Source organism: Diabrotica virgifera, chromosome 2 (assembly GCF_917563875.1).
Source record: "Diabrotica virgifera virgifera chromosome 2, PGI_DIABVI_V3a".
Taxonomy (NCBI): Eukaryota; Metazoa; Arthropoda; class Insecta; order Coleoptera; family Chrysomelidae; genus Diabrotica; species Diabrotica virgifera.
Window position 1 is genome coordinate 31,151,811 of NC_065444.1, and position 19,201 is coordinate 31,171,011.

The following is a 19,201-nucleotide window of genomic DNA, read 5'->3' on the forward strand; positions in this document are numbered from 1 at the left end:
TCTACAAAGTTGAAGAATAAAGCTTTCACTTAAGATTTACTAAATTAAATTTGACCACTATTTATTTAAATAACTATATTCAAAACTTAACACAAATAAAATATGCACTATAAAATATTTTGTTTTATACAAGAAGTTCATGTTACCAGTATAAAGCAGAAAAAAATTGGTCGAAAAATATTTAACAATTTATGAGATATTGAATTTTTTATCCTCAGCGACGTTATTTAAAAAAGAAGTAATAAACAAATTAGAACAATTTTTAAATGCCATTTTAGAGGGGAGTTTAATTAAAATTTGAATTTATCAACACATTTATTGAAAATATACATAAAAATAAAAATAATGAGATCTTTTGCAGGTTTAAAATCTTTTAAAAGGATTAAAAGGGTTTTAAAAGGTTAAAAAACGCGGCAACAACTGCGTTTTTGCAATTGAAAATATAGTGACATTTAATAAACAAATTCAATATTTCATAAATTATTAAATATTTTTCGACCAATTTTTTTGCTTAATACTGGAAAATAGCGCAACGTTTCCTAGAAAACAAAATATTTTATAGTGATTATTTAAATCGCAAATGCTATTTTTTGCAAATTTGTTTTTAAAGTTTAATATACAATTCTTTAAATAAATAGGGAGTCAAATTGAATTTAGTCAGTCTTAGGTGAAAGACTTACCCTTCAGCTTTGCAGAAAATATTCTAAACACCTTCATTAAATTACCTCAGCAAAGTTAAGATTAAAAATCGAATTACCTCAGCAGTTAAAAAAGTAAATAATATGGTGCAAAAAGACCCCTTTTTAATTATTTAAACAATGATCCCCTTATATGATTTGGATACTTTCTTGAAAATATCTTTTGTACTCACCTAAACTTTGATAAAAAATTTGTTCCAACCGGTATGAATATACATTTTGATTTACATGTAGTGTAATTTTATTTTACTACTAGACTATAATTATGTAGTCGGGTTTTAATTTTAGCATTTTACAAATGCTAAAATATTCCACAGGGTAACGCGAACTTTGAGAGAAAAAATCACAGTTTGATTGGCACACCCTGTATATAATGAAAATTTATCTGTCCAGCAACATTAATATTACAATGACATTGTTAAAGAATAAGGCTATAACACATTAAAAAATCACTTAAGTCATACAACAGGTTCAGGAAATTCGAGACATCAAAAATGACTAATTTTTAGGTGGTACATACATACGTTAATTTCTTGGAGAAGTGTATTTGCCTGTTGCTCGCCGTTATACCATAAAAACAGAGCTTCTTTGTTTAAGCTCATTTGCAAAGCCCATTCATCCTTGGATTGAAAAAGCTGAATCAGTTTTCAAACAATGAGTCTCGACAATTCAAATCTATTTTTCGACTTTGGTTAATTAAAATTTATTAGGTTTATTATTATTATCTATATTTGGGTGTTTTGTGTGTTTTATTTATTTCATTATTATCTTTTGTTTTGTACTAATATTGACGATTTATGTAATTTCGGTAAACTGTATTTGTTTTTGTTTTTTTTTCCGACTTTTTGTTAACTTTGTCCATAAAATTGTAAAATTTTCAGTGACAATATAGCATATTTCTATTCGATTCTATACAAGCGTTTTTGCTTCTTTTGTCTCGGGGAAAAGGGCCCCGCGACAAACTTTGATATGGGGCCCCCGTGGGGCTAGCTACGCCACTGCTGTTGGGGAATAAAGGCTATTATTATTATTATTTGGGATGCTAATTAGGGGGGAATTTCACGACTTTTTTACCAAAAAAAGATCAACTTTATTTTGAGCATAACTGGCTTACTTTTCACGCTAGATTCTTTTTAAAATAAGAATAAAGCTATTTAAAATCATTTAAAAAGTTATAATGAGTTTTCCCAAAAAAGTGCTTCATTTTTTGGTTACTTCATGTTAAAATATTCGATTTGGAATTTGACGAGTATAAATCTATTTTTTATTAGTCACAACTCTGTTTCTGCTGGACCTAGAGACCTCATACATACATACACCATTTTCTTCACATTTTTATAAGCTATATTTTGTATTTATTAAGCTAAGAATGTTTTTTTGATAAAATAATTTCCAACGTTATTCCGAAGTAAATCCGAGTTATTTCCGAAAAACGTAGGCATATTTTTTCACCCCCCAGATAGTGTGTTATCACAAACTCGCAATTTCCAATTGTTTCTCAACCAATTACAAGCAACGATATAGTCCATTCTTTCACGGTTTTTGCTCTAAATTTTAAAGAACCGCTTGGATTGACATGAAATTTGGCACAAGTATAGCTTACATGTCAAAGAAAAAAAGTGATATTGTGCCGATGTGTGCTTTTGCCCTGGGGGTGACTTTTACCCCCTCTTGGAGGTGAAAAAATATATGTCCAAAATAATTCCGGAAATGGGTAAACTGACTAATTTTAAGTAACTTTTGTTCTATAGAGCTTTTTCGCCAAGTCAACATTTTTCGAGTTATTTGTGAGTGAATATGTTCATTTTTCAACAAAATAACCACATTTTTAGACGGTTTTTCGCAAATAACTCAAAAAGTAAGTATTTTGTCGAAAAAAACGTTCTTAGCAAAAATATAGCTTATAAAAAAGTAAAAAAAAATGGTGTACGCGTTAGGTCTCTGGATGTCGTAGAACCAGAGTTATAGCCAATGAAAAATAGATTCATATTCACCAAATTTCAAATAGAATATTTCGACGTGAAATATCCAAAAAATTAAGCACTTTTTGGAGAAAACCCATTATAACTTTTTTAAAGTGTTTAAAAAAAGCTTTATTTCTGTTTTTACAAAAAGTTTCTAGCAGTAAATTTAAGCAAGTTACTCTCAAAATAAAGTTGGTCCCTTTTGTTTTTGCAAAAAAAAATCGGGAAGACCACCCCCTAATTAGCAACTTAAATGAAATTAATCGTTACCGCTCCACAAATTATTTTACTTATGTTGTGTTTATATGATCTGCAAGTTTCATCGATCCAAAGTGTTTATTTTTGAAAAAAATTGGTTTCAAAGTAAAATTTTTAAAAATTTAAATTTTCAAAAATATGCTTTTTTTCAAAATAACTTAAAAATTTTTAGAGATACCAAAAATCTCGAAAAACAGAAAAAGTCAGACTTGCTTTTCTGAATATCATGTATTTTTTTGTTTTTCTGTTAGACAAAAATTGATTAAGATTTAGTGTTTCTAAATTTTGCATACATTCGTGATAAGTGATCAGTGACTCGTTCAATCCCTTTTAACTACACCCCTTTCAATAATACGGACTTTGAACCGATGAAACTTACAGATCATATAAAAAATATATACACGAGTTAAGAAACTTGTGAAGTCGTAACGATTAAGTTCATTTAAAATACTAATTAGGGGGTGAATTTCTCGATTTTTTTACCAAAACCAAAAGGGATTAACTTTATTTTGAACGTAACTTGTTTAATTTTGATGCTAGAAATTTTTTTTATAAAACAAAAATGAAGCTTTTTTTAAACATTTTAAATAAGTTGTAATGAGTTTTCCCCGAAATGTGCTTAATTTTTGGTTATTTCACGTTAAAATATTCCATTTGGAATTTGACGAATATGAACCTATTTTTCATTAGCTATAACTCTGCTTTTACTAGGTGTAGAGACGTGATATATACACCATTTTTTAAAATTTTTTACAGGCTATATTTTTGCTACGAATGTTTTTTCGACAAAATACTTACTATTTGAGTTATTTGCGAAAAACCGTCTAAAAGCGTGATTATTTTGTTGAAAAAATGAACATATTCACCACCAAATAACTCGAAAAGTATTGACTTAGTGAAAAAACTCTATAGAACGAAAGTTACTTAAAATTAGCCAGTTTATTCATTTCCTGACTTTCTTTGGACGAATATTTTTTCACCCCCAAGAGGGGGTGAAAACCACCCCCAGGGCAAAAGCACATATCGGCACAATATCACTTTTTTTTCTTTGACTTGTTAGCTATGTGTATGCCAAATTTCATGTCAATCCAAGCGGTTCTTTAAAATTTAGAGATTTTGCAATATTTTACCGTTAAAGAACGGACTAGTAATGATGAACTGGTTTAGTGTCGAATAAAATGAGATTTAACTTGAAATGTTTTCACGATAACGAATAAACTTGAATCGATTTCTTTCATTTAAAACTTTAAAACAACATTCTAAATCGATTTTATACACCAGCGTGCACTATGGAAAATGGTACATAAATTTTATTGGAAACTAGAAAAGTTTTGACATTATTAGCATGTTTTGAAATAGAGGAATACCCGTAATATCCAGGTTACTGGTTTGAGAATCTATACAAAAAATAAATTTAAAATTTGAAGACACAGTATTTGATTGTATTTAAATATAATAGTAGGGGAGGAAAGTATTCTAAATTTGCAGTTACTCGAGCGTTATGGGTACCTATTGGGTTGTGAAGAGTAGGTCCTAAAATCAACACAAGGTTTTTCATAAAGTGGGGAACTTTCCAATTTTTAATTTAATTTTCCATTTCCAACAATCGCTTTTTCCGATTATAGCGCCGTTTATCCATAATCCGAAACAATGTCTCGAATAAAAGTTAGTTATTTTTACGTAAGGAATACAAATCTGCAAAAAAAATGGGGGCTCCTATTTAAGATTTTAAAGTAACCCCCCGTCGTGTTTGGCGTAATTCAATAGATTTTTCAAAAATATTGAATACGTGTATTTTTCAGTTTTTCGATCTGATGTTCATTTCACGAAATACTGGCCTTTTTGAAGTTATACTTCTTTAGGCGCGATTTTATTGAGGGTGAAATTTTAGTAATATGCGCGCATGCGCACACAGGCAGTACGGAGTTCGTTACTAAATGTTTTAATTTATTAGTCCATTCTTTCACGGTTTTTGCTCTAAATTTTAAAGAACCGCTTGGATTGACATGAAATTTGGCATACGTATAGCTTACATGTCAAAGAAAAAAAGTGATATTGTGCTAATGTGTCCTTTTGCCCTGGAGGTGACTTTCACCCCCTTTTGGGGGTGAAAAAATATATGTCCAAAATAAGTCCGGAAATGGATAAACTGATTAATTTTAAATAACTTTTGTTCTATAGAGCTTTTTTGCCAAGTCAACACTTTTCGAGGTATTTGCGAGTGAATATGTTCATTTTTCAACAAAATAACCACATTTTTAGACGGTTTTTCGCAAATAACTCAAAAAGTAAGTATTTTGTCGAAAAAAACGTTCATAGCAAAAATATAGCCTATAAAAAAGTAACCAAAATGGTGTACACGTTAGGTCTATGGATCTCGTAGAATCAGAGTTATAGCCAATGAAAAATAGATTAATATTCACCAAATTTCAAATAGAATATTTCGACGTGAAATATCCAAAAAATTTAGCACTTTTTGGGAAAAACCCATTATAACTTTTTTAAAGTGTTTAAAAAAGCTTTATTTCTGTTTTTACAAAAAGTTTCTAGCATTAAATTTAAGCAAGTTACGCTTAAAATAAAGTTGGTCCCTTTTGTTTTTGCAAAAAAAAAATCGAGAAGACCACCCCCTAATTAGCAACTTAAATGAAATTAATCGTTAGCGCTTTACAAATTATTTTACTTATGTTGTGTTTATATGATCTGTAAGTTTAATCGATTCAAAGTGCTTATTTTTGAAAAAATTTGGTTTCAAAGTAAAATTTTTAAAAATTTAAATTTTGAAAAATATGATTTTTTTCAAAATAACTTATAATTGTTAGAGATACTAAAAATCTCGAAAAACAAAAAAAGTTAGATTTGCTTTTCTGAATATCATGTATTTTTTTGTTTTTCTGTTAGACAAAAATTGATTGAGATTTGGTGTTTCTAAATTTGCATACATTCGTGATCAGTGACTCGTTCAACCCCTTTTAACTACAGCCCTTTCAATAATCAGGATTTTAACCGATCAAACTTACAGATCATATAAACAATATATACAGGAGTCAAGAAACTTGTGAAGTCGTAACGATTAAGTTCATTTAAGATACTAATTAGGGGGTGATTTTCTCGATTTTTTACCAAAACCAAAAGGGACTAACTTTATTTTGAGCGTAACTTGTTTAATTTTGATGCTAGAATTTTTTTTTTTATAAAACAAAAATGAAGCTTTTTTTAAACACTTTAAATAAGTTGTAATGAGTTTTCCCGAAATGTGCTTCATTTTTGGTTATTTCACGTTTGGAAGTATCCCATTTGGAATTTGACGAATATGAACCTACTTTAGATTAGCTATAACTCTGCTTCTAATAAGTGTACAGACGTGATATATACACCATTTTTTTAAAAGTTTTATATGCTATATTTTTCTTAAGAATGTTTTTTCGACAAAATACTTACTATTTGAGTTATTTGCAAAAAACCGTCTAAAAGCGTGGTTATTTTGTTGAAAAAATGAACATATTCACTGCCAAATAACTCGAAAAGTATTGACTTAGTGAAAAAACTCTATATAACAAAAGTTACTTAAAATTAGCCAGTTTATCCATTTCCTGACTTTCTTTGGACGAATATTTTTTCACCCCCAAGAGGGGGTGAAAACCACCACCAGGGCAAAAGCACATATCGGCACAATATCACTTTTTTTCTTTGACTTGTTAGCTATGTGTATGCCAAATTTCATGTCAATCCAAGCGGTTCTTTAAAATTTAGAGGTTTTGCAATATTTTGCCGTTAAAGAACGGACTATATGTATTTATCAGTCCAAAAAAGGTGTGGAAAGAATATATTAGTGTTTTTAAATATATTTTCTACAAACGTGTTATAAATGCAATTTATAGTACTCCATTGGAGCGTTAAAAATGCTACTTTAAAGCACCGGTGCTTAAAAAATTTTAAGGCACTTCAGTTAAAAGTGAATTGTCAAATTGTGAAACGTCAAAATATTTATATTTCATTTATTAACATTAATAGATATTAATAATATCTATTTACGAATGTTTCTTCTAAAATTTAGGAATATATTAATTTTATAATACATTTAAGTATGTAGTAATTTTCTTTACAATTTTTACTTACCTATTTGTTTTTGTTTATACCTAATATCGCCCTTATCTAGCAAGTGTCTGCGTAGCTTAGCGGTATGTGTATCTAGTTACGGACCTGTTAGTACTTGGTTCGATTCCCCCATAAGGAAATTTTTTTTGTTTATTATTAATGGTTATTGACATCTTAGACTATTATTATATGAACTTAAAAATGATTAAAAATAATTAAAATAATCAATCGGGATGTTGCCCAACGATTTACCGAGTTGCAAATTTATAATAATTGCCTATTTCAAAATGCACTTTTGAAATGAATTTTTCTTATGCACAAATGCAATTTCAGATTTCTTATTCATTACAATAGTTCACAAAATTTCCTGACTTTCTCACGAATCCAACGCACAAAACTGCATTAAAATCGGTCTTACTGCGCCAAAAATCGACAGTAAGGCCTTTTTTTGTTGTTCAATGCCTCGACTAATTCGGCCAGAGATCGAGTGCAATCCTATACTTTTTTTATTTTTTTGAAAGCGGTAAGCACAAAATTAGTTTGGTGTTTAAAAAAAATTAAAACAAACTGTTTAAAGTATATTTATTTTTAAGAAATCATATAATAGAAGTATAACTTCTTACGTACGTACAAATTTCACACACATTGTTTTTTTTTGGGAAACTTTGTGACTCGCCCATTTCCGTACACCCCGCTCAAATCGTCAGATTTTTGAAATATGCACTGTTTTGCATCTACTTAACTTACCTTATTTTATTCTGAAGATTTCCAGTTTTTCTAAGGATATATTTTTTTTGAACCCCCCTTAACGAACTCCCCTGTATTAAGAGCCAATCTATGGTAGACGTACATTTACAGGGTACAAGGTTTTTCCCCATGTGATAATCTGACGCGCTCGAGTAACCGCAAAAATCCCCTCTTGGACTCCCCTACCATAATGAAGAGTTTTATAATCAGACTTTCATTTTATGTATATCAAACAATATAGAGACCAGTACAGTAAACACGTTCAATTATTGTTTTTATTTTTGAAATCATAGTGTAGGAAACAGAGGTTAAACCTCGCAAAATGGACACAAGCCCGGTTTTATTTTTTCCTGGTATATCAAAGGGTGCTTATTATGAGACTAACATTTTCTTAAAAAATTTCGCCCCGTAACCCCCCTTTTCATCCCTTTAAAGGGGGTAATTTATGGTTTTTGAGAAACGTAGCCCTTCCTGTACGTTTTGCAAAAAATTTCCTTAATAGAAATATCAAGAGGACTATATTTCCTACTATCTATTTCTCGACAGCATATATCTATCACCCACTGTTTAGCAGGGGTGGCGTTCCAAAGTTGACAAATTTTTAAAAAAGATGTTTAAAAAAAATTATTTTTCCCTAACTGTAATTAAAACTAAGAAGAACCCCTGCGGCAATTAATCACAAATAAGTGTCTGATTTTTTGGTATAGGTTTCATTTAAGGGCAATTGCAAATTTTTTAATTACAGGGCGTTACATTTTAAAAAAACCCCTTTTTATACCATCTGAAGCGCCTATGCTGGAGTAAAAAAACTTTCAGCGATTACACAGGCCTACAGTGTTTTTGTTGCCGAAGTGTTTAGAACTGATTTGAGGTATATTTGGGGTGCTGATTCCGAATATGGCCTTAGTTTTGCGCTATCAGCTCTAGTTTTCAAGATAACGTAGGTCATGCCAGCTTTTATGCATTAAAATACGAATATGCTGATATGGATAAAATAAATTAAAATAAAAACCACACAATTAAAAAATACGTATATTTTAAGCCCTTTTATCATCATCCAGCCCTTTGCGTCCACTGCTGGACATAGGCCTCCCTCATTTTTGTCCATTGTGCTCCATTTTAAGCATTTTGCATCAAATTTCTTGACATTTTCTTGAGATCGTCAGTCCAACGAGTAGGGGGTCTTCCTCTACTTCTTTTGTCTAATTTCGGCCTCCACTCAAGAAATCTCTTTGTCCACCTCCAATCACTGATTCGGGCGACGTGTCCGGCCCAGTTCCATTTCAGGGTGGCAATTCGGGAAATTACATCGGTAATTCATGTTCTTAGTCTAAGTCTAAATTTCCAACTCGGTCACGAAGCGATATACTCAGCATTGACCTTTCCATTTTCCTCTGAGCTATTTGCAGCATTTTAGAAATTGTAGCTATCAATGTCAAAGTTTCTGCACCATAAGTCACCACAGGCAACACACATTGGTCACATATTTTACGTTTTAAAGAAATTGGTATATCGCTTTTAAAGATGTCTTTCGAGTTTTCCATAGGCTGCCCATGCTAGGTTTATTCTTGTTCGTAGTTCGCATGCTGGGTTGTCTCTTGTGCTCTTTATTTCGTGTCCAAGGTATATGTATTTTTCCACTAGTTGTTTTAGAGATGTTTATTTTAAGGCACACACTAACTGAAGTTCATGTAGCATTGCACATATCTCCTTGCTTGAGGTTGTCAGAGAACAAAACTATGTCGTCTGCGAATTAAGCCATTTAACTACAATAAAACCCTTTGTACAATGAAACAGATATACAATTAGTTTTGAGAAAAAAAACTAACAAAATAGAAAAAAAAAACCTTACTTGAAATATCGAAAGCTTCGCTTGCGTGATTTCCTGGAATGAACATTTAAACATTCTCTCTTCAAACCCCAGCAAAAATCTGCCATAATATGGGTTTCCCATCTTCCTTGGTAGCGGTCCTCAATGGTTTTTATCTCTTGGTGAAGTCTCTCACCTTGCTCCTCAATTGTGTCATCTAAGTTTTCAGCGAAACGCTCCAGGTGGCTGTGAAGATAGTTGACTTTGATGCTCATACTCCATCCAAGTGATTGGAAGTTATTCAGCAAACGGTTTACCAGCTCAGCATAGTTTTCACTTTTGTGATTTCCCAGAAAATTTTTCATAATATCCACAAATAAAAGCCGAGCTTTTTTCTCTACCTCATTCATTGACCCCACAAAAGCCGGATCCTCTGTAAGAAGTCTGATCTGTGGTCCATGAAAGATTCCAGCTTTAAGTTTTTCCATACTTATCTGGGGAAGCTTCCTTCCTATGTAGGCGAAGCAAGGGCTATGAGCGATTATTAGGTGGAGGCTGAATGGGTTTACAAGTGGTAAATATATCATTTTAAAAGTTTAAAAATACTCTCCAAGCTGATTTATTTCCTTATAAAATAGTAATGTAACGACATTAAAGTATTATTTCTTGCACAAATAAGACATAATACAGTGAGAACAACAAATATATACTGAGGAATAAGTTTAATTAACAATGTACATTCCTTTGAATAGATATTCTTCATTATCTCAAATATTAAGACTCTAATTTCGGATTTTGTCATATCCATAAAACTAGAGCTGATACAATAAAACGAAATCCATATTTCGATTTAGCGCCCCTAATATAGTAAAAATCAGCTTAAAGATTCACGGCACCAAAACAAATTTTTTTTTCTGTAGGCCTGTGTTATCCATGTACTGCTGTTATTTACAAAGGACCCCGCAACACTCCTTATGGAAAAGTGGTCCGGTCAAATTTAACGAAACTTTGGTCAATGATACTTCTCGATGCGTAGATTAAAAAAGTCAATAGTACCTAGGTCTGAAAAACTATTATTCTTGAGCTACAGCCTTCTGAAGTTCTTAAATTCAGGTACTCGGTTTACGTTAAGTGCATTAATTCACGGTCTAGCGAATGAAAATATCTATTACTGAAAGAAGACAGACTCATTCTCTTCATGCATATTTGCGTGTTGCATATGAATTCGTGGTCAAAAATAGATGCATCGTATTTTAGTCTTCAGAAAACCTCCGAAAAATCCTCAGAAAACTGAAGAAGTGCGGTAGAAATTAAGCTGCTAGAGTGACATAACAATGATCATGTTTTCATTAATGCCTCACACTTATCCAATACCAGCATAACTGCAGTTACACCTTATCTTTAGAAAAGTACTGAACAGTGGCAGATCTAGGGGAGAATAGGGGACTTTCCCTAGTAACCATAATTAAAGAAAAAATTGTTCCAACATGATTATTACACATTGAAATATTCAATCCATAGCTTCCATTCAACTAGCTACAGACAGACAAATTCAACCCAATTAACTCGACAGTTAGGAAAATAAAGGGAACTTATTGCACATGTTATTATCTATGTCTTTTATGTAGTTTAAGTTTATCTATTTTATATATTTTGGGGTTGGTTTTTTATTGGAAGTCGCCCCCTCCCCCAGTGGCGTGCTGGAACTTTTCAAGCGGCCCGGTGATTTTAAAGGAAAGCGGTCTCCCATCCTCATGTTACCTTCTATCATCATAATTTTTTATTCATTAATTATAATGAAAACTTATTTGAAAGGCCTCAACAGGCTGCGGCCTCTCGGTGATTGCACCGATTCATTTATATGGCCAGCACGCCACTGCCCTCCCCCAAAGCAAATGTTCTGCCATTGATACTGAAGTATCCTGATAGGTCGATAGTTAACAAGACATAAAGTATGATGCATTTAACCAAAATCAGCAAAATCTTACGTAGGGGAGAGTTGGATAAAAAGGGATAGTCTGATAAAGGGTCATTCCATTTCAAATCACTCAATTTTGGAGCAAAAAAAATTTGGACCTCCGATTTGTCTGAAAATTGGTATATAGCTTCTAGGGGACGTAAAAATAAGATATTTAAGGTCAAAAAATGTTCTTCTTCTTTTTTTCTCAAAATGTTATTTTATGCGATTTTACAGTGCTTTGGTGTTTATTTATACAAATTTGCATTTTCTATCGTAACGTATCAATGGAAAACATAATATTTTAATAGAAGGGACTCAAAAATGTCATTATATGGCATTATAACAAGTTACTTTGATTCAAAACAAGCTTTTGATCAAATTTTATAGTGTAGAAAACGTTAAAATACCGTTTTTTACATTATTCTCCATTCCCAAAATACGTCATAATCGATTTGGCTGAAAATTTGCCCACAGATAGACAAAACATAAGACTTTAAGTGGTCAGAAGGATTTGAATTATATTACAATACCAAAAAAGTTACATGCAATATTATAGTAAAAAATATAGGCGTCTACTCTAAGTAAAATTAACTCGAAAATATCGACCTCACGACAAAAATTGTTAAAAAGAAATTGTAATAATTGTAAATACGATTTATTTGGAACAATTTCAGTACCTACCATTTTTGTCGAAAATTTAAAAATGGCGGAGATATTGAGCAAAACAGGTTCTCCTTTAAAATCAAGATGGCTGCTAACGTAACGGAGGAATTCATTCATGATTTTAAATTTAGGCTACTATTGACTCCCCTAAAGATCAGAAAAATAAAATTTTGGGCAGCTCGGCATTCAAGGTCAAATGCTATCCCGACTGGACTAATATATACTTTTGAGTCTGATATTACTGCATGTAACTTTTTTGGTATGGTAATATAATTCAAATCCTTCTAACCACTTAAAGTCCTATCTTTTGGCTAGCTGTGCGCAAATTTTCAGCCAAATCGATGATAATGTATTTTGGGAATGGAGGAAAATGCAAAAAACGGTATTTTAACGTTTTTTACACTATAAAATTTGATTAAAAACTTGTTTTGATTTAAAATAACTTGTTATAATGCCATATAATGACATTTTTGAGTCCTTTCTATTAAAATATTATGTTTTTCATCGATACTTTACGACAGAAAATGCAAATTTGTTTAAATAAACACCAAATCACTGTAAAATCGCATAAAATAACATTTTGAGAAAAAAAGAAGAAGAAGATTTTTTGACCTTAAATATCTTATTTTTACGTCCCGCAGAAGCTATATACCAATTTTCAGACAAATCGGAGATCCAAAATTTTTTGCCTGAGTGATTTGACATGGAATGTACCTAAAACGGGATACCTAGCCTAGAGACCCAAGCTGCTATCAATCAATCAGACAACGACGAAAACTTGTTCTCAGTCGTCATTTTAACATTCTCAGTTCGTTTTACCTCGATGCCACTATGTGATGAAAAGTTGTTGTGTTTAGAATTGTTTGACTCTATTTTTTTGGTACTTTGTACTTTTAAGTGCGTTGTTTTCTACAATATATTGCCTACATATATAAACATATAATTCCGGTAACTATTACATTTAATTAAGCACTCATTAACGAATATTCTCATGTGTAGTCTATCTAATTTTACTTTCACGTTTAGGCAGGAGCCATTTTTGTTTTGAAAAATGTCGGAGTTGGACAAAACGGGACACTTATACGTTGGATAAAATGGGATACAGTTTCTTATGTCCCGTTTTATCCACCTATTTATTTGTTGGCCTATTAATTTTTTAAATAGCGATAAAGCGTGTTCTCATACTGCAGAAAAGAACAGCATATTTTTATGTGACTTTTGTTCTGGTATACGTACCTAGTCCTAAATAAATAAGGTCTTATTTCCATTTTGCAATAAAACATAAGAGAGGCCTACTTTTAAGTTTCTGACTACTGAAGATATTGCTTTTTCAAAGGTAAATTTTGCTTTTTAATATTTTTGTAATTTTTGCTGTAAATTTTTTTGCAGTCTTATGTCTACTTAAGTATACTTTTTAGATAATTTTATGCAAAAAATTAAATATTGTGAACCTATCCCGTTTTATCCAACCGTGGTATGCTAAAACGGCATGTGTAAGACTTTAATAAAATTTTTTTTTACCATTTTCCAGTCATTAAAAATAGCTAAAAATATGTTTTTTGTGTGCTTTAATAAATGTTATACCTATAAAAAATAATAATATGATAATTTCTTTAACATTGTTTCCGTAATAAAAATAAACAAGAATGGTATCCCGTTTTGTCCAACTCTCCCCTACAGATAGTCGAAGATGACATAAAGCTGATTTTTCCATAGAAGATTGAAATTAATATGTGCCATTTACCTACTACCATATAATGTACTTGTTTTTTCTTTTCGTATTGAGATCAAGTCCATTTAATCCACTCATATTTGATATGCTGGAGATTATTCTTTGCAAATCATCTAAGCTATTTGCAAAAACTACTGCTTCATCGGCATATCTAATGATTTTTAGAGGTAGTCTATTCTGCATGCGTGAAAACGTGAAATGTCTTGTTCTGCTCTTTCTGCTCTAGCAGCACTTATTGTGGTTGTTCCTCAATTTTCTGAAGGCGCTTCAGTAGCAGTGGTGGAACATTTGCCTTGGGAGATGGGGCGACTTCCAATAAAACACCAACCCCTAAATACATAAAATAGATAAATCCAATACAAGACGTAGATAATAACAAGTGCAATAAGTTCCCTTAATTTTCCTAACTGTCGAGTTAATTGGGTTGAATTTGTCTGTCTGTAGTAAGTTTCATGTGAGCTAATATATTTTTTATGTTTCAACAATTTTTTGTTTAATTCTGGACCGTGTTACGGGGGGAATTACCCTATTTCCCCTGGATCCTCCGCTGTTCAGTAGTTTTATAAAGATAAGGCGGAACTGCAGCTATACTGATATTGGATAAGTCTGAACCATTTATGAAAACATGATAATTCTTATGTCGCAGTAGCAATACATTTTCTATTGCACTTCTTCAATTTTCTGGGTACTTTTCGGAGGTTTTCTGAAGACTTAAATACGATGCATCTATTTTTAACCACGTATTCATATGCAACACGCAACTATTCATGAAGAAAATGAGTCCATCTTCTTTAAATAATAGATATTTTCATTCACTTGACCGTGAATTAAAGCACTTAACGTAAACCGAGTACCTGAATTTAAGAATTTCAGAAGGCTGCAGCTCTAGAATAATAGTTTTTCAGACCTAGGTGCCATGGACTTTTTTAATCTACTCACTGAGAACTATCACTGACCAAAATTTCGTTAAATTTGACCGGGACCACTTTTCCATAAGGAGTGTTGCGGGGTCCTTTCTATAATGCACCCCCATTTTTTCCCGGAACCACCCAAAAAAAAAGAAGAATTAATAAAGAAAGTGATTTTTTTGGAATCCTTCACACACCATGCCGTTTATTAAAATGCTTCATATATCATTTTGTGCACGTTCTTATTACCCATGCATGGACATCAAAAGCGATTTCGTGATGCAACCCCTGTAACCGAAAAAAAAATAAAGGGTAGGTTAAATTTTTGTTTTTACCCCATATGGACATATGCTCCATCAATAGGGTTTTTCATAAATATATATGATTATTGCAACATCCCTGCGGAAACTACCCCTATCCTTGACAATAAACTGCAGAAACTACCCCTATCCCTTGGAGAGCATGTTTTTATGATCTTCTCATTACCTATGCATTTTTTTAAAACAAAACTTATACAGAATTAAAGACCACTATTTTCACTAGAAATAAGTCCTATGCATTTTTTTCGTATAAGCATTGATTAATAACTACATAGATACCTCACCTTAAGGTAAAACCGAATTCAGTGTTAAACTCCGCCCACTTACACCTCTTTGCCCCTCAAGTCTAAGTACTAACTGGCTGGACGGTGGCGACATTTATTGAAATTTTTACCAAGATTGAAAAATAAATTTGAGTTGCTTGGCTGGCGTAATAGACAACGATATAAGGGTAGTATTCAGCATTTTCACAAATAATTTTAACGCGATTGTAATCTCTATTTTGGAATTCCGATTTTACTTCAGATAAAACGCTAAAAATTGATTAATAAAAATAGTGAAGAGGTTTCTTAAAAATTATTTAATTATTAATACACTACAAAAAAACAACAAAATAGAAAATACATAATAAAATTAACAGTGATAATTCACATGTAAATTATTTTTTGCAATTTGTAGAAGAATGATATTTTCGTGTTGTTCTGAAGCTATTTTCTTGTGGCATTTTTACAATTTTAACTATTTAGAATGGGAAATAAGCCACAATATTATTAAAAAATGATTTTTTATTAACGTTTCGACGCCCAAATCGGGTGCCGTTGTCAAAATACAAAATACTATTAATATAAACAAAAATGTTTATATAAAATATAAAAATATAAACAACATTTTTGTTTATATTAATAGTATTTTGTATTTTGACAACGGCACCCGATTTGGGCGTCGAAACGTTAATAAAAAATAATTTTTTAATAATATTGTGGCTTATTTCCCATTCTAAATAGTTAAAAATGATATTTTCAGAACTAATGCGAAATAAACTACTTGAAGTTGATATACAGAATTTCTTTCCAGATCTAACCCATTCACTCCAGGTAAAATATTGCAAAACCTCCGAATTTTAAAGAATCCACTGGATTGGCATGAAATTTGGTATACATATATCTTGATAAAATGACAGGGAATTTTTAACATATAAATAGTTGAGGGTCATCTGCCTAGGAACAATAGGTAAAAGCTGATAAACGGACAGGATTAGAAAGTTTAAAACATCACTAATTAGATCATATTTCAAAACAAAGTAAATAAGTATATTTGAATGTTAATAATTCTTTTCAAACTAAGATTGTAAAATTAAAATTTTAGGAAAAAAAGATATTTATTATTTCTTGTTCTCAAGAAGTACTTTCATTATTGACAGTAAGTGACTTGCTGTTGCGTTTAGTAAATTTCAATTTCCGACTTATCATCGACTTATTTCGTATGCTTTAAATGATAACGCACGGGTAAAGATTCAGGGACTCAACTGAATTTGTATTTATTTCGATAGGGTGATTGATTAGTGGGGTAAAGCTCCGTAGATCCGTTATAGTAATAGATAGCAATAAAAGTTAATGACAAAAGTTGTAGCCTACTTTGACCTTCACGTTTCAAAATTAATTAGAATGTTACAGGGTGTTCTATAGCATAGTGGCAGACCAAACTTATGTTTTTTTAATGGAACACCCTGTATTTTCTTTTACATTCGAAATCTTCTTAACTTCTCCATTACAAAAATATAAAGGTTTGGTATGTTATATAGGGATTTACAAAGTTATAACCAATTTTATATGAAAATCGTAACAAGTTCAACTCCCTGTATAAATAAAAATAAGCACAACGGCAATGGTTTATTGATGCCGTACTTTTTATTTATTATCAAAATTTTCATAAATTATTGATATTGCTAATTTTCTTTATATATTGAATATAGGGTGAGTCAAAACGCAAGTAGGTACATTATTTTCTCAGTAATTTAAAATCTAACGCCCTGTATTTTATATCACTATCGAAAAGTACCATTCCCTTCCTTTAATTTTTATATAACATTCTCTATGTCTAAATTTTTAAGTTTTCGAAATATTTTTATTTTTCAGAGCAAATTATTAATTTCGGGTCTAAATCTTTCCAAATTTTAAGTAAGCCATGACTGAATTGTCCAAAACTGACAATTTTACGATTACTGATTTTATCAATCTGGTAATAAAACAATGTAGCAAATAAAGAAAGAAATAATTTATTAGTAATAAATTTAAAAAAAAAAAATCAAAACCACAACATACATAAAACATTTTTGAATCAATTAAAAACTACTTTGGTATGTAAGTGTAAGTGTAACAAATAAAGAAAGAAAAATAATTTATTAGTTATAAATTTTACAAAAAAATAACACAAACACAAAATACATTTTGTGAAAACAATTAAAGACTACTTTTTTATGTAAATATAACAATGTAACAAATAAAGAACGAACAATAATTTATCAGTAAAAGATTTTACAAAAAAAAACATGAACACCAAATACAGCATTTTTGAAAATATTAAAAGCTGCTTTTAATAAAATATTTTAAGTATTCAATTACATAAGTTGTTCAAAATGACCTCCTAACACATTTATGCATGCATAAAAACAGTCATTGAATGAGTCACTTACACTACGAAGCATTTGTAAATTAACACTTCAAAATACACTTTGTACTCTATTTTTCATCTCATTTCTTGTTGTTGGATGCATTTTATAACCTTCATTCTTAAAGTAACCCCAAGAAAATCGGTCCAGTTTACTATATTCTGGTAATCTGGGTTGTCACGCTACTGGTCTATGGAGAAATGAAAATATCTCGAAAACTAATAAATTTACACATAGGGATTGTTGTATAAACTAAAGTACGGTAATGGTACTTTTCGATAGTGATATAAAATAGAGGGTGTTCCGTTTAAAATTACTGAGAAAATAATGTACTTGCGTTTTGACTCTCCCTGTATTCAATATAAAGAAAATTAGCAATATCAATCATTTATGAAATTTTTGACAATAAATAAAAAATAAGGCATCAATAAACCATTGCCGTTGTGCTTATTTTTATTTATACAGGAAGTTGAACTTGTTACGATTTTCATATAAAATTGGTTATAACTTTATAAATACCCGGTATAACATACCAAACCTTTATATTTTTGTAATGGGGAAGTTAAGAAGATTTCGAATATAAAATAAAATACAGGGTGTTCCATGAAAAAAAAAACATAACTTTGGTCTGCCACTATGTTATCGAACACCCTGTAACATTCTAACTAATTTTGTAATGTGAAGCTCAAAGTTGGCTACAATTTTTGTTATTAACTTTGATCGCTATCTATTACTATAACGGATCTAAGGAGCTTTACCCCAGTAATCAATCACCCTGTATTTTCGTCGCCTTCTCCAATTGTATTTTTTTACAATTTTTTTTTAGATCCGGACCCAGTAGATTCATATATTAATTGTCAAAGGTGCCAAGGTGGTCCATTAACGCACTGTGGACAAGTGATTGGAAGAGGAGTAGAAGAAGGATTCGTGTGTAAAACCAATCTTTGTTATGAAGCCTATATTGGTTACCAAAGTAAGGATATTTAGTTTTTATGTTATCTCTTTTTCAATTTTTTTGTTTGCTAATATAATTCTGTGTCACCTGTGAAAAGTGGGTTAGGTGCAAATTTGTGAATTTTGAGCTAAGGGCATCAATAGAAAGCTAATTTTTTCTCTATATTTGTGTCTAATGGGCTAAGTGATATCGCTATTACTACGGTCAATATTCCACTGTGAATCATGGGTTGAAACTTCAAAATGCAACTTGTACTCTGACTCTGACTTTGTTAATTTTTAATTCACAGTTTAGTTTTCTTTCTATGATTTTTTCTTTCTTAAATATCCCGTTTTGCCCCGGTCTCCCCTATAGGGTATGTTTTAGTAGATTTTATGTAGGTACTTTTTAAAGTTGTGATCGTGCAAAATGAAGTTAATT

At 31.1% G+C, this 19,201-nt stretch overlaps 2 protein-coding genes across 4 annotated transcripts in view; one reads left to right on the forward strand and one right to left on the reverse strand.

Annotated features, from left to right (window-relative positions):
* LOC114337816 (relaxin receptor 2) overlaps positions 1 to 19,201 on the reverse strand; it is an 800,386-nt gene that overhangs the window by 138,625 nt on the left and 642,560 nt on the right. The window lies entirely within an intron of this gene.
* The window catches only part of LOC114337817 (uncharacterized), a 79,078-nt gene that overhangs the window by 17,236 nt on the left and 42,641 nt on the right, over positions 1 to 19,201 (forward strand). Inside the window, exon 3 of the mRNA XM_028288352.2 lies at positions 18,653 to 18,799. Coding sequence (XP_028144153.2) covers positions 18,653 to 18,799 — 147 coding nt within the window. The remainder of the gene's footprint in view (positions 1 to 18,652; positions 18,800 to 19,201) is intronic.